Source organism: Somniosus microcephalus, chromosome 2, assembly GCF_052327205.1.
Source record: "Somniosus microcephalus isolate GS21.2 chromosome 2, FLI_Smic_1.0, whole genome shotgun sequence".
Lineage (NCBI taxonomy): Eukaryota > Metazoa > Chordata > Chondrichthyes > Squaliformes > Somniosidae > Somniosus > Somniosus microcephalus.
In genome coordinates, this window is record NC_140988.1 from 6,056,480 (window position 1) to 6,077,497 (window position 21,018).

Genomic DNA, 21,018 nt, shown 5'->3' on the forward strand with positions numbered 1-21,018 from the left:
AATCTGAATGGACCGCGCGCCCAGTTAAAGGGACCGCGCAGTAAAAAAATTTTAGAGGGAACATTGCCGAACCCCCCCGCCAAAATATCAAAACCCTTCACAATTTTGTAAACCACTATTAAATCTCCCCTTAACCTTCTCAAAGGAAAACAACCCCCAGCTGTCAATGTGTTTTTCTCATATGCAGATGAGTTTCCAGAAATGGGTGTGAATTAGAACACCTGCTGTCACTCAGTTCAGAAGAGAAAATTAAGGGGGGGGGGTGTTGGTTGCAAAACTGTTGAAACGATTTCCTGAAGTTACGGGCACACACACAGCTGGTGCAGAATGAATGAATGCGAGAGAGAGAGAGAGAGAGATAGTGCTTCCTGTCACTAACTCTCACTCAGCCAGCTCGATTGCACTTAGTGGAGAGAGAGCGAGAGAGAGAGAAGGGGGAGAGGTTAAAATCACCTCCCACACTCCACTTCTCAGTCCCAATACCACACACCATGGCAAACCCCCCCAGCAAACGGAGCCGTGCTCACTCTTGCAACGACACAGCCAGGAAAGTTTCCGTCGAGGGGAATATAGGTGAGTGATGGAGGAGCTTTTTACAAACCCCCCCCCCTCCCAGACAATGGAGCTCCTTTTGAGCATCGCACAGACTGCCGCAGACCAGCCCCTGGCCCCTGGGACAGCTCCACAGACACCAGCTGCCGCTTGCAGCCTGATTCCTCTTTGCATTTGGTCGCATTCGGGTGGGGTGCTGTTAATATAATCCTTCTTGTCGCATTTTAGTCGTGGAATTGAGCCGTATGCAGCATGGTTTAATCTGCATTGCATTGAAAGGGACAGTCCCTCTCTATAAAATACCGTGCTTTGTTTCAAGACGAGGCGGTTTCTCATCACCCAAACTTAAAAAAAAAGAGCAAGACCTCAAATATTACTTATGTCCTGCCCACTCCCCACTGGGTAAGTGGACCCTGGGGTGTGAGATTGACTCCTACACATCTTCCAGCCCAACAACCCTCCAAGAACTCTGCGTATCCTAACTCGCACCGAGTCCCGTTCACCCATCGCTCCCTGTGCTCGCTGACCTACATTGGCTCCCGGTCCGGCAACACCTCGAATTTAAAATTCTCTTCCTTGTGCTCCACTCCCTCCATGGCCTCGCCCCCTCCCTATCTCTGTAATCTCCGCCAGCCCTACAACCCTCCGAGATCTCTGCGCTCCTCCAATTCTGGCCTCTTGAGCATCCCCGATTTTAATCGCTCCACCACTGGCGGCCGTGCCTTCAGCTGCCTGGGCCCTAAGCTCTGGAATTCCCTCCCTAAACCTCTCCGCCTCTCTACCTCTCTCCCCTCCTTTAAGACGCTCTTTAAAACCTACCTCTTTGACCAAGCTTTTGATCACCTGCCCTGAATACTCTTTATGTGGCTCGGAGCCAATGTTTGTCTGATATTCGCTCATCCGAAGTGCCTTGGGACGGTTACACTACGTTAAAGGCGATTGATAAAAGTAAGTTGTTGTTATGATTACACCAGTTACTTAAGCTTGGCACTTTATAAAATTAATTTTTAATGAAAGGTTAAACTCTCCAGAGCGATCATATAATGATACAGCACCGAAGGAGGCCATTCGGCCCATCGTGCCTGTGCCGGCTCTTTGAAAGAGCTCTCCAATTAGTCCCACTCACCCCTGCTCTTTCCCCAGAGCCTTGCAAATTTCTCCTTTTCAATGGGTACGGTAGTATAGTGATTATGTTACTGGTCTCGACGTGAGTTCAAATCCCACCACGGCAGCTGGGGAATTTAAATTCAGTTAATTAAATAAATCTGGAATTTAAAAAAAGCTAGTGTCAGTAATGGTGACCATGAAACTATCGGATTGTCGTAAAAACCCATCTGGTTTACTAATGTCCTTTCGGGAAGGAAATCTGCCGTCCTTACCCGGTCTGGCCGGTATGTGACTCCAGACCCATGTGGTTGACTCTTAACCGCCCTCTGAAATGGCCCAGCTCAGTTGTACCAAATTGCTACAAAGAAATATAATGCAGCGGTTCAAGGCGGCGGCTCACCACCTCCTTCTCAAGGGGCAATTGGGGATGGGCAATAAATGCCGGCCTTGCCAGCGACGCCCACATCCCATGAACGAATAAAAAAAGCAAAAGAACAGGAGTCGGCCATTCAGTCCCTCGAGCCTGTTCCACCATTCAATTACATTTTACCTTGGAATTGCTTGTTTAAATGAGGAACTGTTACATCGATGGCTATTTTAAAATATATTTACAGCTGCTGGCAAATCGACGTTGGTTCAGATATTGGGGCAAGCCTGTGAGGAATGGGATGCTGTGCCCGAGCCCATTGCCCGTTGGTGTAATGTGCAAACTGAGAAAGGAGATTCTGAGGTAAGGTGCTTGTTGCCTTTGTCTCTTCGACTGAGGCCGGCCATTCAAGACTGAGATGAAGTGAAATTTCTTCACTCAGAGGGTTGTGAATCTTTGGAATTCTCTACCCCAGAGGGCTGAGTATATGCAAGATTGAGATCGATAGATTCTTAGACACTAAGGGAATCAAGGGATATGGGGATAAGGCAGGAAAGTGTCAGCTGTGGCTCAGTGGGTAGCACCCTCGCCTCTGAGTCAGAATGGTTGTGGGTTCATAGCCCCACTCCTGGGACTTGAGCACAAAAATCCAGGCTGAGACTCCAGTGCAGTGCTGAGGGAGTGCTGCGCTGTCGGAGGTGCTGTCTTTCAGATGAGACGTTAAACTGAGACCCCGTCTGCCCTCTCAGGTGGACGTAAAAGAACCTATGGCACTATGTCGAAGAAGAGCAGGGGAGAGTTCTCCCCGGTGTCCTGGCCAATATTTATCCCTCAATCAACATCACAAAAACAGATTATCTGGTCATTGGCTGTGAGATGCTTTGGGATGTCCTGAGGTTGTGAAAGGTGCTATAGAAATGCAAGTCTTTATTGGAGTTGAGGTAGAAGATCAGCCATGATCTTATTGAATGGTGGAGAAGGGCCGAATGGCCAACTCCTGCTCCTATTTCTTATGCTCTTATATACTGATCTTAACAACCTTTCTCCCGTTCAAAATGTCTGCACGTTCCCTTTAGTTGACTGAGTAGCTAAGGGCACCACAGTGAAAATGGGTTCATTTTGGCCAATGGCGGTGTTTTAGAGGAAGTCTTGACCTCCCTTTACAAAAGCTAATCAGTGCTATCAAATTATATCGGACCCAAGTATGATTTAGTTGGGTTACAATGAGCTGGTGATGATCACGCCCACCAATCGGGGCTAAAAGGGTTTAAATTACGAGGACAGTTTGCACAGACTAGGCTTGCATTCGCTCGAGTTTAGAAGATTAAGGGGTGATCTAATCGAGGTGTCCAAGATGATTAAAGGATTCGATAGGGTGGAGAGAGAGAAACTATTTCCTCTGATGGGGAGAGTCCAAAACAAGGGGGCATCACCTTAAACTTAGAGCCAGGCCGTTCAGGGGTGATGTCAGGAAACACTTCTTCACACAAAGGGTGGTGGAAATCTGGAACTCTCTCCCCCAAAAAGCTGTGGAGGCTGGAGGTCAATTGAAAATGGCAAAACTGAGATCGATGGATTTTTGTTGGGTAAGAGTATTAACGGTTAGGGAACCAAGGTGGGGAGATGGAGTTAAGATATAGATCAGCCCTGATCTGATAGAATGGCGGAACAGGGCTCGAGGGGCTGAATGGCCTCCACCTGCTCCTCCAAGACCACGGTTGGGGCTGAGGAGTTTTAAGAGTGTTAATCACACTTTATAATATCAAAATATCTAAAATAAGAGAGAAAGGAAGGCAGCTGGAAATTTGCAAAACTTCTCTGGAGGTGGGCGTCGCTGGCAAGGCCAACATTTATTGCCCATCCCTAGTTGCCCTTGAGAAGGTGGTGGTGAGCCGCCTTCTTGAACCGCTGCAGTCCGTGTGGTGAAGGTGCTCCCACAGTGCTGTTAGGGAGGGAGTTCCAGGATTTTGACCCAGCGTCGATGAAGGAACGGCCGATATATTTCCAAGTTGGGATGGTGTGTGACTTGGAGGGGAACTTGGAGGTGGTGGTGTTCCCATGCGCCTGCTGCCCTTGTCCTTCTAGGTGGTAGAGGTCGCGGGTTTAAGCAATATGTAAGCAATGGCTTTGAAGGGGCAGGCCGGTTGCACAGATATACAGCAAAACCATGCACTGATCCCAGACTACCCGTAAGCAATATAGTGGGACATCAGCTAATACACAGTGCGACTAATCCACTGCCTGTCTGGAATGTTGGCATCCATCTGTTGGCTAGTCTTTTATCAGCAGCAGTGCTTTGTCAAGGCTGATCTGTAAGGTTGCTTAACAGGTGGTCTGGCTTTAGTGACGACGGAATAGCGCTGAATCTTTGTCAGCAGCTCTTGTGCCAGAGACCTTTGCAACTTCGGTCCATACCAGCAATTAACTTCATAATGCGACGGAAAGTCCTGCCATCCTGTCGCTCTCTCTCCTGTGCTTCCTTCCCGTGAAGGGGAGACGTAGATTTTGAGCAGTCGTGTTGTAGCCCTATCTCTGTTCTGACCTCTTTTCGAGTGTCGCTCCCCACTGGGGAAAAAAAGGGAAAGACTTGCATTTCTATAGCACCTTTCACGACCTCAGGACGTCCCAAGGGCGCTTTACAGCCAATGAAGTACTTTTGGAAGTGTAGTCACTGTTGTAATGTAGGAAACGCAGCAGCCAATTTGCGCACAGCAAGCTCCCACAAACAGCAAAGTGATAATGACCAGATAATCTGTTTTAATGATGTTGATTGAGAACTCCCCCTGCTCTTCTTCGAAATAGTGGCCGTGGGATCTTTTACGTCCACCTGAGAGGGCAGACGGGGCCTCGGTTTAACGTCTCATCCGAAAGACGGCACCTCCGACAGGGCTAGAGAGGAGAATAAATTATCCAAGGTTCCCATCTCTCGATCTAGTCATCCCTGCTGGCACTTCTGTGTGGGGGTGGAGTGGGGATTGGCTGGGTGGTTCTGGACCTGTGTGGAATACTTTTTTGAAGCCTTTGCTTTTTTTGGTGTTTTCTTTCTTGTGGCGAATGGTCACATTCGCTTAAACCAAACTCCACCCTGCTTGTATGTTCAAGGAGCTGACTGTATCCCAGAAGAGTGGAGGGAACCTCCTGCAGATGATGTACGATAAGCCAGAACGCTGGTCCTATACATTCCAGAATTATGCCTGTTTAAGCAGGGTGCGATCACAGCTCAAATCTCTCAGTGACAAGGTGAAAGATTCTACCCGCCCAGTTCAGTTCTTTGAGCGATCTCTGTACAGTGACAGGTAATGAGGCTCCTATAATATTTCACAAGTCTCCACGACTGACACTTTTAACATTTCTCTGTATCTCACAGACTGAGTAAAGTAACACATCGTGTTAGCCGTGGCTCAGTTGGCAGCACTCCCGCCTCTGGGTCAGAAGGTTCAAGTCCCACTCCAGAGACTTGAGCATCAAATCCAGGCTGACGTTCCAGTGCAGTACTGAGGGAGCGCTGCACTGTCGGTGGGGCAGTACTGAGGGAGTGCTGCACTGTCGGAGGGGCAGTACTGAGAGAGCGCTGCACTGTCGGTGGGGCAGTACTGAGGGAGTGCTGCACTGTCGGAGGGGCAGTACTGAGGGAGTGCTGCACTGTCGGAGGGGCAGTACTGAGGGAGTGCTGCACTGTCGGAGGGGCAGTACTGAGGGAGCGCTGCACTGTTGGTGGGGCAGTACTGAGGGAGCGCTGCACTGTCGGTGGGGCAGTACTGAGGGAGCGCTGCACTGTCGGAGGGGCAGTACTGAGGGAGTGCTGCACTGTCGGAGGGGCAGTACTGAGGGAGTGCTGCACTGTCAGAGGGGCAGTACTGAGGGAGCGCTGCACTGTCGGTGGGGCAGTACTGAGGGAGCGCTGCACTGTCGGTGGGGCAGTACTGAGGGAGCGCTGCACTGTCGGAGGGGCAGTACTGAGGGAGCACTGCACTGTCGGAGGGGCAGTACTGAGGGAGTGCTGCACTGTCGGAGGGGCAGTACTGAGGGAGCGCTGCACTGTCGGAGGGGCAGTACTGAGGGAGAGCCGCACTGTCGGAGGGGCAGTACTGAGGGAGTGCTGCACTGTCGGAGGGGCAGTACTGAGGGAGCGCCGCACTGTCGGAGGGGCAGTACTGAGGGAGCGCTGCACTGTCGCAGGTGCAGTACTGAGGGAGCGCCGCACTGTCGGAGGGGCAGTACTGAGGGAGCTCTGCACTGTCGGAGGGGCAGTACTGAGGGAGTGCTGCACTGTCGGAGGGGCAGTACTGAGGGAGCGCCGCACTGTCGGTGGGGCAGTACTGAGGGAGTGCTGCACTGTCGGAGGGGCAGTACTGAGAGAGCGCTGCACTGTCGGTGGGGCAGTACTGAGGGAGTGCTGCACTGTCGGAGGGGCAGTACTGAGGGAGTGCTGCACTGTCGGAGGGGCAGTACTGAGGGAGTGCTGCACTGTCGGAGGGGCAGTACTGAGGGAGCGCTGCACTGTCGGTGGGGCAGTACTGAGGGAGCGCTGCACTGTCGGTGGGGCAGTACTGAGGGAGCGCTGCACTGTCGGAGGGGCAGTACTGAGGGAGTGCTGCACTGTCGGAGGGGCAGTACTGAGGGAGTGCTGCACTGTCGGAGGGGCAGTACTGAGGGAGCGCTGCACTGTCGGTGGGGCAGTACTGAGGGAGCGCTGCACTGTCGGTGGGGCAGTACTGAGGGAGCGCTGCACTGTCGGAGGGGCAGTACTGAGGGAGCACTGCACTGTCGGAGGGGCAGTACTGAGGGAGTGCTGCACTGTCGGAGGGGCAGTACTGAGGGAGCGCTGCACTGTCGGAGGGGCAGTACTGAGGGAGTGCTGCACTGTCGGAGGGGCAGTACTGAGGGAGCACTGCACTGTCGGAGGGGCAGTACTGAGGGAGAGCCGCACTGTCGGAGGGGCAGTACTGAGGGAGTGCTGCACTGTCGGAGGGGCAGTACTGAGGGAGCGCCGCACTGTCGGAGGGGCAGTACTGAGGGAGCGCTGCACTGTCGCAGGTGCAGTACTGAGGGAGCGCCGCACTGTCGGAGGGGCAGTACTGAGGGAGCTCTGCACTGTCGGAGGGGCAGTACTGAGGGAGTGCTGCACTGTCGGAGGGGCAGTACTGAGGGAGCGCCGCACTGTCGGAGGGGCAGTACTGAGGGAGCACTGCACTGTCGGAGGGGCAGTACTGAGGGAGTGCTGCACTGTCGGAGGGGCAGTACTGAGGGAGCACTGCACTGTTGGAGGGGCAGTACTGAGGGAGTGCTGCACTGTCGGAGGGGCAGTACTGAGGGAGCGCCGCACTGTCGGAGGGGCAGTACTGAGGGAGCGCCGCACTGTCTCAGGTGCCGTCTTTCGGATGAGACATTAAACCGAGGCCCCGTCTGACATTTAAGGTGGATGTGAAAGATCCCACGGCCACTATTGGAAGAGCAGGAGAGCTCTCCCCGGTGTCCTGGGCCAATATTCATCACTAAAACAGATGATCTGATCATTATCACATTGCTGTTTGTGGGAGCTTGCTGTGCGCAAATTGCCTGCCGTGTTTCCTACATTACAACAGTGACTACACTTCAAAAAGTACTTCATTGGCTGTGAAGCACTTTGGGACATCCTGAGGCTGTGAAAGGTGCTATAGAAATGCAAGTCTTTCTATCTTTATAGTAGAATCTTAAGCGAATTTGGGGTTCTTTGCTGTAAACTTTGGGAACTCAAACCAGCATGAGGCAGTCTGCTGAAGTAGTATTGGCTCTGCTTGTGAACGCTGTTCAGTGTCTCCTGCTGTTGGGCTGTGCGTGTGAGGAAGTCGGGCGAGAGCAGAAATCAGCGAATGCGCCACCCCTTCCCCCATGGTTGAATAGCTGGCTGAACGCACTGAGGAATGGCCACCCGTAGGAGGGCTATGTTGTAGCTTCAGGGGGAGGTGGGAAGAGAATTAAGGAAGGGAAAAAGCAAGGATTTACAGTAACTCAGTGACAGTAACATTATGTTATTGCATTTAAGGGGAACAACAACAACAACTTGTATTTATATAGCACCTTTAACATAGTAAAACGTCCCAGGGCGCTTCACAGGAGCGATTATCAAACAAAATTTGACACTGAGCTGCATAAGGAGATATTAGGGCAGATGTCTAAAAGCTTAGTCAAAGAGGTAGGTTTTAAGGAGCGTCTTAAAGGGGGAGAGATTGGTAGAGAGGTGGAGAGGTTTAGGGAGGGAATTCCAGAGCTTAGGGCCCAGGCAGCTGAAGGCACGGCCGCCAATGGTGGAGCGATTAAAATCGGGGATGCGCAAGAGGCCAGAATCAGAGGAGCGCAGAGATGTCAGAGGTTGTAGGGCTGGAGGAGGTTACAGAGATAGAAACATAGAAACATAGAAGATAGGAGCAGGAGTAGGCCATTCGGCCCTTCGAGCCTGCTCCGCCATTCAACGAGATCATGGCTGATCATCCAAACCCTAGCACCCGGTCCCTACACCGACAGCCATCCCACACAAGCCCTATCCCCGTAACCCCACGTATTTAATCCCCCCTAACACTAAGGGCCAATTCTTTATCATGGCCAATCAACCTAACCCGCACATCTTTGGACTGTGGGAGGAAACTGGAGCACCCGGAGAAAACCCACGCAAAAGGGGGTGAGGCCATTGAGGGGGTTTGAACCGGGTGTCAAAGTAGGTCAGCGAGCACAGGGGTGTTGGCAGCTAGATAAGTACGTGAGGGAGAAAGGAATAGAAGGATATGCTGATGGGGTGAGATGAAGAGGAGTGGGAGGAGGCTGGTGTGGAGCATAAACACCGGCACGGACCAGTTGGGCTGAATGATCTGTTTCTGTGCTGTAAACACCGGGTCTCCACGGGTGAGTACGCACGGGGTACTCACCCGTAGGCCCAATGGAAATGCCAGTTTCCTGCATGCACTGCGCATGCACGGGAAACCGGCACTTCCGATCCTCTGAACGAAGGGGTTCAGAGGTCGAACGTGCGCGCAGGGGAGGCTGCGCGTGCGCTTTGAACTTAGGTTTTTTTTGCAGGTTTTCACGCGAGGTTAAGCCTGCAGGATTTACACATTTAAAAAGCAGGCGCAAGGCCTGCTTTTTACAAGGTAAGTGGTCAATCAATTAAAATTAAAACATTTTTTCCACAGGTTTATTATTTTTAAATACTTTAAAGCAAGGTAAGTTTATTTTTAGCCCCGTTTTTTTATAACATTATTTTTTTCAAAAATTTAAATTATTGTTTAAAATAGTTATTTAATGTAATTTATAGTTTATTTAAAAAGTGTGATTTAAAAAAAATTTATTTGAAGGTTTACTGCTATTTTGGGGCCCGTATATTCATAAGTTTTCACAGGTCTTCCTGTCAATCTTATGAATGGGCTTTTCCCTCCTCCGATTGCCTGCCCATGGCTCACGTGATCCCAGGGGACGCATCGCACTAACTACGCCCCTGGGACACACAAGCACAGCACGCCAGCAGCTGGGCCAGGCCCCGGAGCGGAATTCCACGGGGCCCTACAGCTCAACTGCCGGCGCGCAAGGTAAGTGCAGGTCGGGGGCTTGCACCCGCGGGAAGCCCCTGACCCGAATTTCTGGGCCATTGTTATTGACTGTGAGCAAATCTTCCCTTCAGCTATCCAGCCTCTCTGAGATAATCGATGTGATATAAATCTCTAACTTAAGCAGTGCTGCTTCATGTAACCTTTCACTATCAACAATAACAGCAGATGGAAAAACTAATGCTAAGCTACTTTTGAATTTTGTTTTTTTTTAATGACAGATATGTCTTTGCCTCTAACTTGTACGAATCCGATTGCATCAGCGAGACTGAATGGATAATGTACCAGGACTGGCACGGCTGGATACATAGCTGTTTTGGTAAAAAGATCGAACTGGATGGCATCATCTATCTCCGGGCAACGCCTGAGGTGCGACCATTGGGATTGTCTGATAGTCTGGTAGCGACCATTGGGATTGTCCGATAGTCTGGTAGCGACCATTGGGATTGTCTGATAGTCTGGTAGCGACCATTGGGATTGTCTGATAGTCTGGTAGCGACCATTGGGATTGTCCGATAGTCTGGTAGCGACCATTGGGATTGTCCGATAGACTGGTAGCGACCATTGGGATTGTCCGATAGTCTGGTAGCGACCATTGGGATTGTCCGATAGTCTGGTAGCGACCATTGGGATTGTCCGATAGTCTGGTAGCGACCATTGGGATTGTCCGATAGTCTGGTAGCGACCATTGGGATTGTCCGATAGTCTGGTAGCGACCATTGGGATTGCCTGATAGTCTGGTAGCGACCATTGGGATTGTCCGATAGTCTGGTAGCGACCATTGGGATTGTCCGATAGTCTGGTAGCGACCATTGGGATTGTCCGATAGTCTGGTAGCGACCATTGGGATTGCCTGATAGTCTGGTAGCGACCATTGGGATTGCCCGATAGTCTGGTAGCGACCATTGGGATTGTCCGATAGTCTGGTAGCGACCATTGGGATTGTCCGATAGTCTGGTAGCGACCATTGGGATTGCCTGATAGTCTGGTAGCGACCATTGGGATTGTCCGATAGTCTGGTAGCGACCATTGGGATTGTCCGATAGTCTGGTAGCGACCATTGGGATTGTCCGATAGTCTGGTAGCGACCATTGGGATTGCCTGATAGTCTGGTAGCGACCATTGGGATTGCCTGATAGTCTGGTAGCGACCATTGGGATTGTCCGATAGTCTGGTAGCGACCATTGGGATTGTCCGATAGTCTGGTAGCGACCATTGGGATTGTCCGATAGTCTGGTAGCGACCATTGGGATTGCCTGATAGTCTGGTAGCGACCATTGGGATTGCCTGATAGTCTGGTAGCGACCATTGGGATTGTCCGATAGTCTGGTAGCAACCATTGGGATTGTCCGATAGTCTGGTAGCGACCATTGGGATTGCCTGATAGTCTGGTAGCGACCATTGGGATTGTCCGATAGTCTGGTAGCGACCATTGGGATTGTCCGATAGTCTGGTAGCGACCATTGGGATTGTCCGATAGTCTGGTAGCGACCATTGAGATTGCCTGATAGTCTGGTAGCGACCATTGGGATTGTCCGATAGTCTGGTAGCGACCATTGGGATTGTCCGATAGTCTGGTAGCGACCATTGGGATTGTCCGATAGTCTGGTAGCGACCATTGGGATTGCCTGATAGTCTGGTAGCGACCATTGGGATTGTCCGATAGTCTGGTAGCGACCATTGGGATTGTCCGATAGTCTGGTAGCGACCATTGGGATTGCCTGATAGTCTGGTAGCGACCATTGGGATTGCCTGATAGTCTGGTAGCGACCATTGGGATTGCCTGACAGTCTGGTAGCGACCATTGGGATTGCCTGATAGTCTGGTAGCGACCATTGGGATTGTCCGATAGTCTGGTAGCGACCATTGGGATTGCCTGGTAGTCTGGTAGCGACCATTGGGATTGTCCGATAGTCTGGCAGCGACCATTGGGATTGTCTGATAGTCTGGTAGCGACCATTGGGATTGTCCGATAGTCTGGCAGTGACCATTGGGATTGTCCGATAGTCTGGTAGCGACCATTGGGATTGTCCGATAGTCTGGTAGCGACCATTGGGATTGTCTGATAGTCTGGTAGTGACCATTGGGATTGTCCGATAGTCTGGTAGCGACCATTGGGATTGTCCGATAGTCTGGTAGTGACCATTGGGATTGTCCGATAGTCTGGTAGCGACCATTGGGATTGTCCGATAGTCTGGTAGCCAACGGTTACGGTGCTGGACTTGTCGTCCAGAGGTCGTGAGTTCATGCCAGTCATGGCAAGGGGGTGAAACTGAACTCAGTGTTTAAAATGCTGAAGGGTTTAGATAGAATAAATAAAGAGAAACTGTTTCCAATGGCTGAAGGGTCGATAACCAGAGGACACAGATTTAAGGTGATTGGCAAAAGAACCAGAGGCGAGATGAGGAAAAACTTTTTTACACAACGAGTGGTTAGCATTTGGAACGCGCTGCCTGATAGGGCGGTGGATGCAGATTCAATAGTAGCCTTCAAAGGGGAATTGGATAAATACTTGAAGGAGAAAAAATTGCAGGGATTTGGGGAAAGAGCGGGGGAGTGGGACTGACTGGATTGCTCTTCGAAAGAGCCGGCGCAGACTCGATGGGCCGAATGGCCTCCTTCTGTGCTGTACTATTCTATGATTCTGTGATTCAATAAATCTGGCCCATTTATGGGCTATCGTTAGGGAAATGACCGTGCAAAGTTGCTGGATTGAACCCCAACTGGTTCTCGAATGTCCTTCAGGGCAGGGAACCTGCCAACACCGACCTGCTCTGGTTCACACACGACTCCGGTCCCACAATACATGGACATACCCAAAATGGGGGGGCAGGGAAAGACCAGCCGGTCTAACAAGCCTGCCCCAACTCTCCTGATGCCCGGAGCATCACGACTAGACACTTCTTAACCCCATCGCCCCCCATCCAAGTGATCTCCTGGGAGAGGCAATAAAAAAAAGGGACAGAAACCCAAGTGAAAAAATATAGGTCTTGGATTAAAGTCTCTTCCGAAAGACGGCACCTCCGACAGTGCAGCGCTCCCTCAGCACTGCATTGGGAGTGTCAGCCTAGATTTTTGTGCTCAAGTCTCTGAAGTGGGACTTAAACCCACAACCTTCTGACTCAGAGGAGAGTGTGCTGCCCACTGAGCCACAGCTGACACTTTGGGTGGGGGAGCCATTTTTGTGAAAGGGGGGAAGGGTTCCTGAGTGCCATTTTCAGTGATCATTATTTGCACCATCTACAGGGTCCAAATGCCGAAACCCATTCCACATCGGGCCTTGTAGTCAACAGAAACCGAAGGCTTAATCCCATTAGATTTGGTCTGGACTCAAACCCAGTTCTCAGAGGTTTAAAGACTAACTCGATGCACAATTCGGTCACTGAGTTGAAGATTTGCTTTAAGCTAAAGGAGGAATGTATAAATGCGTTCGCTCAGTGGATCCATTGCTTTGGGTTAGGAACGTGTTGGACCGTGAAGTGACCAGACACAATTCCTCCTCCCACACAGTGAGCTACCAATCTCATCAGGGTTATGTACAGAGAGAAGGGAAATTGGGAAGACAAGTCAATTCCTACTCGGTAGGGACGGGCACCAGCAGAGGGGTGAAAGCAGATGGTGCTGTCACTGCGTTGAGCCGAATGGTACATGATATTGGGTGGGAGTGGGCTGGAACCTGAAGAGGGTGAGAATTTAACTTTCAAAACTTTGGAAAAAAATGTTTGCATGCTGATATCTATATTTGCTTTACAGAACTGTATGAACAGACTGATCTTGCGAGGACGGCAGGAAGAGCAGGGAATTCCAATGGAGTATCTGGAGAAGCTTCACTCCAAGCATGAGTGCTGGCTGCAACACAGGACAATGCGGTAAGACCACATTTCCTTTTTTGCCAAGTGTCTGAATTTCGAAGTGTAAATGTTAAGCGACCATCGCAGTTACATTCAACGCAGAACCAAGACCCTAACACATAAATACACTAGGTAGAGGGGAAAAGACTGCGGCAGTGGTGGATTGCAAGTGGGGGCCCTGGGATTGATGGAATAGGAAGACTTTTAAAAGGATTTAGAATGATACAACACAGAAGGAGGCCATTCGGCCCATCGTGCCTGTGCCAGCTCTTTGAACGAGCTCTCCAATTAGTCCCACTCCCCCCTGCTCTTTCCCCAGAGCCCTGCAACTTTTTTTCCTTTTCAAGTATTTATCCAATTTCCTTTTGAAAGTTACGATTGAATCTGCCTCCACCACCTTTTCAGGCAGCGCATTCCAGATCACAACAACTCGCTGCGTAAATAAACCTCTCCTCATCGCCCCCTCTGCCTCTTTTTCCAATTACCTTAAATCTGTGTCCTCTGGTTACCGACCCTCGGGCCAGTGGAAACAGTTTCTCCCTATTTACTTTATTAAAACCCTTCATCATTTTGAACACCTCTATTAAATCTCCCCTTAACCTTCTCTGCTTTGATTTGTTTGAGATTATGACCATTTTAATTTCCCTCCTGCCTTGAGGTCAAGCTCTTCTCCCTCGCTCCTCTGCTGAATCGGTGAACGCTATTCGAAATGCTTCAACTCAGTCTTCACTCATTGAACTTGAAAGCATTAATCACAAATTATACAGCAGTGATTGGGAACAGTTTTTAGTAGACTGGAGCAGTTTGCATAGACTAGAATACTCTTAGATTAGGTAAACCTTTCCCTGGAAGCAATTGTAACTCAGCCAACTAGTCCCCATCTGCTAATTAAGACTTACACTGTGAATTTAATTAGACAGCGTTTAGCGCTGTTCCCTCACAGATGCCAAATGAGAAACTGAAACAGAAATCCAGGAGTACTCAGGACCTTTGTAGGTGAAGACTAAGAAAAAACTCGCATTTAAGTGATGCCTTGTGTGTCAGCCGTGGCTCAGTGGGTCGCACTCTCACTTCTGAGTCAGAAGGTTGCGGGTTCAAAATCCCACTTCAGAGACTTGAGCACAAAAATCCAGGCCGTCACTCCAGTGCAGTACTGAGGGAGTGCTACACTGTTGGAGGTGCCGTCTTTCGGGTGAGACATTAAACCGAGGCCCCCTCTGCTCTCTCAGTTGGATGTAAAAGATCCCATGGCACTATTTCAAAGAAGAGCAGGAGAATTCTCCCCAGTGTCCTGGGGCCAATATTTATCCATCAATCAATGTCACTAAAACAGATTATCTGGTCATTATTACATTGCTGTTTGTGGGAGCTTGCTGTGCGCAAATTGGCTGCCGCGTTTCCTACATTACAACAGTGACTACACTTCAAAAGTACTCCATTGGCTGTAAAGCACTTTGGGATGTCCTGAGGTCGTGAAAGGTGCTATAGAAATGCAAGTCTTTCTTTCACATTCTTGGGGCAACCCAAAGAGTTTTACTATCAATGGATTACTTTTTAAGTTCAGTCGGTGTTGTTGTGCAAACAAATATGTCGGCTGAATTTGTGGACAGCAAAGGCTCACAAACAAAAATGTGAACGACCAGATAATCTGTTTGTGGTTGAGGGGTGAATGATGGCCAGGACACCGGACAAACGCCTAGGTCGTCTTCGAAATAATACCGGGGGATCTTTTATGATCACCTGAGAGAGCAGACGGGGCCTCGGTTTAACGTCTCTTCCGAAAGACGGCACCTCCGACAGTGCGGCGCTCCCTCAGCACTGCCCCTCCGATAGTGCGGCGCTCCCTCAGTACTGCCCCTCCGACAGTGCGGCGCTCCCTCAGTACTGATCCTCCGACAGTGCAGCGCTCCCTCAGTACTGCCCCTCTGACAGTGCAGCGCTCCCTCAGTACTGCCCCTCCAATAGTGCGGCGCTCCCTCAGTACTGCCCCTCCGACAGTGCAGCGCTCCCTCAGTACTGATCCTCCGACAATGCAGCGCTCCCTCAGTACTGCCCCTCCGATAGTGCGGCGCTCCCTCAGTACTGCCCCTCTGACAGTGCAGCACTCCCTCAGTACTGATCCTCCGACAGTGCAGCGCTCCCTCAGTACTGCCCCTCCGACAGTGCAGCGCTCCCTCAGTACTGATCCTCCGACAGTGCAGCGCTCCCTCAGTACTGCCCCTCTGACAGTGCAGCGCTCCCTCAGTACTGCCCCTCTGACAGTGCAGCACTCCCTCAGTACTGCACTGGGAACGTCAGCCTAGATTATGGGCTCAGGTCTCTGCAGTGGACCTGCAGCCCTAAGAAACTTGCAATCCAGGTTAAAGAACAACTGGCATCAATCGTCTGTGTTGCCTGAGAATTGCTGATGCTTTACATAACGCACAGCCAAGGTTCTTTCAAAATAAATCTCACTTACAACTCAACCATTAGGGTTAATACCTTTATTATTTGACCACTGTCAGCTTCATTCGCCTGTCTGACTGGAATCTACAAATTAAATATCGATTATCCTTCAAAGGGCCAATAATTTGATTAACCAAAGTGCAAATGCTCCTGGGCTTTTTATCTCCATACCCGCTAGAAATCATAGAATGATACAGCACAGGAGGAGGCCATTCGGCCCATCGTGCCTGTGCCGGCTCTTTGAAAGAGCTCTCCAATTAATCCCACTCCCTCCCGCTCTTTCCCCGTAGCCCTGCAAATTTCTCCCCTTCAAGTATTTATCCAATTCCCTTTTGAAAGTTACTATTGAATCTGCTTCCTCCGCCCTTTCAGGCAGCGCGTTCCAGATCACAACAACCTGCTTTGTGAATTTTCTCCCCCTCATTTCTCCTTATTTATTCTAGCAAAGCCCTTTATGATTTTGAACACCCCTATCAGATCTCCCCTTGACCTTCTCTGATCTAAGGAGAACAATCCCAGTCTCTCCAGTCTCTCCATGTAACTGGTCTTTCATCCCCAGCTGGAGGATTGTCCCCAATTCTGGGCACCACACTTGAGGAAGGATGTGAAAGTTTTGGAGAAGGTGCAGAGGAGATTTACTGGAATGGTTCCAGGGATGAGGGAATACAGCCACGTGGATAGACTGGAGAAGCCAGGGTTGTTCCCCTTGGAGCAGAGAAGGCTAAGAGGAGATTTGATAGAGGTGTTCAAAGTCATGAGGGGTTCAGAGTAAATAAAGAGAAACTGTTTCCAGTGACTGAAGGGTCGATAACCAGAGGGCACGGATTTAAGGTGCTTGGCAAAAGAACCAGAGGCGACATGAGGAAAAATGTTTTTAGACAACGAGTGGTGAGGATTTGGAATGCGCTGCCTGATAGGGCGGTGGATACAGACTCAATAGTCGCCTTCAAAAGGGAGTTGGATAAATACTTGAAGGAGAAAAATTGCAGGGATATGGGGAAAGAGCGGGGGAGTGGGACTGACTGGATTGCTCTTCGAACGAGCCGGCGCAGACTCGATGGGCCAAATGGCCTCCTTCTGTGCTGTACTATTCCATGATTCTATCGAAATAAGAGATTTAACATCTCACCACTTTTCTTTCCCATGTGGTAGCCAGGTAAAGAAATGCAATGGCACAAACCTTGGAGCAGGTTATTAGGCCATGGTTGCTATATGAGAATGACTACAGAGGTGATAGAAAGGAATTTTAGGGGCAAGTTACATATGTAGTGACCGCGTTCAGTTCTGAGCCCCGCTCCTCAGGAAGGCATATATTGTCCTCGGAGGGGGTGCAGTGCAGATTCACCAGAATGATACCGGGGCTAAAAGGGTTTAAATTACGAGGACAGGTTGCACAGACTAGGCTTATATTCCCTTGAGTATGGAAGATTAAGGGGTGAACTAATTGAAGTGATTAAGATGATTAAAGGATTTGATCGGGTCGAGAGAGAGAAACTATTTCCTCTGGTGGGGGGAGTCCAGAACAAGGGGGCAGAACCTTAAAATTCGAGCCAGGCCGTTCAGGGGTGATGTCAGGAAGCACTTCTTCACACAAAGGGCAGTGGAAATCTGGAACTCTCCCCGCAAAAAGCTGTTGAGGCTGGGGGTCAGTTGAAAATTTCAAAACTGAGATTGATAGATTCTTGTTCGGTAAGGGTATTAAGGGCCACGGAACCAAGGCAGGCAAATGGGGTAGAGGTACAGATCAGCCATGAGCCAATCGAATGGTGGAACAGGCTTAAGAGGCTGAATGGTCTCCTCCTGTTCCTATGTTAGGTTGTAGAGGAGATTGAGTCAAATAGGACAGATTCTAGACCCAGAAAGTTAGTGAAACTGAAGGAAACTATTTGCTAAAGAATTTCTGATTTAAAAAATAGCTAATACTCATTATTCCCACGCACAAGCCTTTGTAAGATGTCTGTGGTGGCCATCTTTTATGCAAATGTTCTTCCTGTCTAAATCCCAGTGGTCCAATCAGAAGACTAGAGGTTGTGTTCAGTGTGGATTTCATATTTTTTTATTAATATTGGCAATTTAAAGAAAGACTTGCATTTATATAGCGCCTTTTATGACCTCAGAACGTCCCAAAGCACTTTTCAGCCAATGAAGTATTTTTGAAGTGTAGTCACTGTTGTAATGTAGGAAACGCGGCAGCCAATTTGCACACAGCAAGATCCCACAAACAGTATTCTGATAATGACCAGATTATCTGTTTTAGTGATGTTGGTTGAGGGATAAATATTGGCCCCAGGACACCGGGGAGAACTCCCCCTACTCTTCTTCGAAATAGTGCCGTGGGATCTTTTACGTCCATCTGAGAGAGCAGACGGGGCCTCGGTTTAACACCTCATCTGAAAGACGATAGGAAGGGAAAGTATTGGTTTGTTTGACTTTCAGTTTAATTCGGCGTTCTAATTGCAGGCTTCACTTTGATTACCTGAGTAAAGTTCCGGTTTTGACATTAGATGTTAATGAAGACTTCAAGGGGAATGAAGCCAAGTGTGAAGAACTGATTGAAAAGGTACCGGAATGCTGATAAGTGTAAAATTCATCCATTTGAAAAAAATAAGCTTGCCTGTTATGGATGTTTCAGATAATGTCAGGAGTCTCGCAATAACATTGAAGGAAATAAGTCTGTTTTAAACAGGTTTTGTGATCATTAATTTTTACTTGACCTAAAGTTTTTCAGAGTACATTACCCTTTAATATCCTTTCCCTCTTCTAGTTCACTAGAAAGAAAGACTTGCATTTCTATAGCGCCTTTCACAAACCTCAGGATGTCCCAAAGTGCTTTACAGCCAATGAAGTACTTTTTGAAGTGTGGTCACTGTTGTAATGTAGGAAATGCGCACAGCAAGCTCCCACAAACAGCAATGAGATAATGAGCAGATCATCTGTTTTAGTGATGTTGGTTAAGGAGTAAACCGCACAAAGCTAAGCCTATTTTAATTTAGATATGGAAATAGTTACAAAATAAACTGTCCAAATAACACATGTCCTTCACAAAAATTGGAGGGCATGCACTTTATATTGTTCATAATGTTATTTTAGAAATTAGTTTCCCCGATGACTAAGAATATTCACGTCCTGGCTTTATGAAACCAGGAGGATATGTGTAAAGAGAAATATATTCAGTGTGTGAATCAGACCTATTTTACACATGAAATGTGGGTACATTAGATTCTCTTTATCATTCCTAACCGGTAAATGTATGTTACAAAGGTACAGCATGTTATTTCTATGTATGTTATTGGGCAGAAAAGGCAAGCTTTCAATGCCAGTGCAGAGTCTTGCTAGATATATGAATGGGGCACAGAATCAGCCTCAGAATATTGTAACAACAACAACAGCTTGCATTTATATAGCACCTTCAACGTAGTAAAACCATCCCAGGGCACTTCTCAGGAGCGTTATCGGACAAAAATTGACACCGAGCCAAAGAAGGAGACATTAGGGCAGGTGACCAAATGCTCGGTAAAAGAGGTAGGTTTTAAGGAGGGTTTTAAAGGAGCTGGAGGAGTTTAGGGAGGGAATTCCAGAGCTTGTAGCCTTATGCTGAGAGGCTGTTTCCCCCTGGCTGGAGTGTCTAGAACCAGGGGGCATAGTCTCAGGATAAGGGTTCGGCCATTGAGGACTGAGATGAGGAGGAATTCCTTCACTCAGTGAACCTTTGGAATTCTCTGCCCCAGAGGGCTGTGGAGGCTCAGTCGTTGAGTATATTCAAGGCTGAGATCGATAGGTTTTTGGACTCAAAGGGAATCAAGTGATATGGGGATAGCACGGGAAGGTAGAGTTGAGGTCGAAGATCAGCCTTAGTCTCATTGAATGGTGGAGCAGGCTCGAGGGGCCGAATGGCCGACTCCTGCTCCTATTTCTTATGTTCTTATGTTACCTCTGACCCCTATCCCTATCTAGTGAAACTCCACTGCCAGCCACTTTCTAGCCTTGTGTCTGTGCCCATTAAATGCTCTCAATAAGGTCTGATGTTCTTCTTTTCCAGATCAAGGCATTTCTGCACTCTTTATAACGTATGTAAATTCTGTGGAACAAGACATCAGGCACCAGTAGACAAACGTGAGGGAATGAAGGAGCTGCTGAAATAATAACGTTTAACATTTCTGTTAACCGTGTGTTTGTATTTTACCACGTTAGTTTTGAATTCTCTAGTTAGTAATTGAATTACATCTAGAGATTATGAAATAGCTATTTTTTTTCTTAATTTTTTTTAATGAAGAGAAACAAAGAACAAAATAAATATGACTTTCCTTCAAAGGGGTCCTTACATCAAAGTCTGGCCTCACACAGTGGATTAAGGTTATGATTAATTGTACATTTTCGTGTATAACAGGATTACCGGGTGATGTTCTGCCTGATCATACCCACCATGGGATAATTAGATGGGTGGGGCATCTTCAATGGGCCACTGCCATAAGTGGCTTTGGTCGTATCACACCGACCGAATCCTGGAGCTTCTATTTTTATTAGTTCGTGGGATCTGGGCGTCGCTGGCAAGGCCGGCATTTATTGCCCATCCCTAGTTGCCCTTGAGAAGGTGGTGGTGAGCCGCCTTCCTGAACTGCTGCAGTCCGTGTGGTGAAGGTGCGCCCACGGTGCTGTTAGGGAGGGAGTTCCAGGATTTTGATCCAGAGACGAGAGAACGGCCGATATATTTCCAAGTCAGGATGGTGTGTGACTTGGAGGGGAACTTGGAGGTGGTGGTGTTCCCATGCGCCTGCTGCCCTTGTCCTTCTAGGTGGAAGAGGTTGCGGGTTTGGGAGGTGCTGCCGAAGAAGCTTTGGCAAGTTGCTGCAGTGCATCTTGTAGATGGTACACACTGCAGCCATGGTGCGCCGGTGGTGGAGGGAGTGAATGTTTAAGGTGGTGGATGGGGTGCCAATCAAGCGGGCTGCTTTGTCCTGGATGGTGTCGAGCTTCTTGAGTGTTGTTGGAGCTGCACTCATCCAGGCAAGTGGAGAGTATTCCATCACACTCCTGACTTGTGCCTTGTAGGTGGTGGAAGGCTTTGGGGAGTCAGGAGGTGAGACACTCGCTGCAGAATACCCAGCCTCTGACCCGCTCT

General features: G+C 49.0%; 1 protein-coding gene across 1 annotated transcript; it reads left to right on the forward strand.

Annotated features, from left to right (window-relative positions):
* Nucleotides 1-297: 297 nt before the first annotated feature.
* dck (deoxycytidine kinase) lies at nucleotides 298-20,227 on the forward strand. The gene is made up of 7 exons (XM_086006088.1): nucleotides 298-573; nucleotides 2,274-2,389; nucleotides 5,129-5,322; nucleotides 9,825-9,972; nucleotides 13,357-13,472; nucleotides 18,360-18,459; nucleotides 19,939-20,227. The coding sequence occupies exons 1-7, from the start codon at nucleotides 492-494 to the stop codon at nucleotides 19,963-19,965; spliced, it is 783 nt and encodes a 260-aa protein (XP_085862214.1). The 5' UTR covers nucleotides 298-491; the 3' UTR covers nucleotides 19,966-20,227.
* Nucleotides 20,228-21,018: the final 791 nt, after the last annotated feature.

Bases quoted from the DNA above. Each gene is read 5' to 3' on its own strand.
- dck (XM_086006088.1), top strand. From the start codon at position 492: ATGGCAAACCCCCCCAGCAAACGGAGCCGTGCTCACTCTTGCAACGAC. The intron at 9,973-13,356 runs GTGCGACCATTG...TTTGCTTTACAG, and splicing joins ATCTCCGGGCAACGCCTGAG to AACTGTATGAACAGACTGAT. The intron at 18,460-19,938 runs GTACCGGAATGC...CTTCTTTTCCAG, and splicing joins GTGAAGAACTGATTGAAAAG to ATCAAGGCATTTCTGCACTC.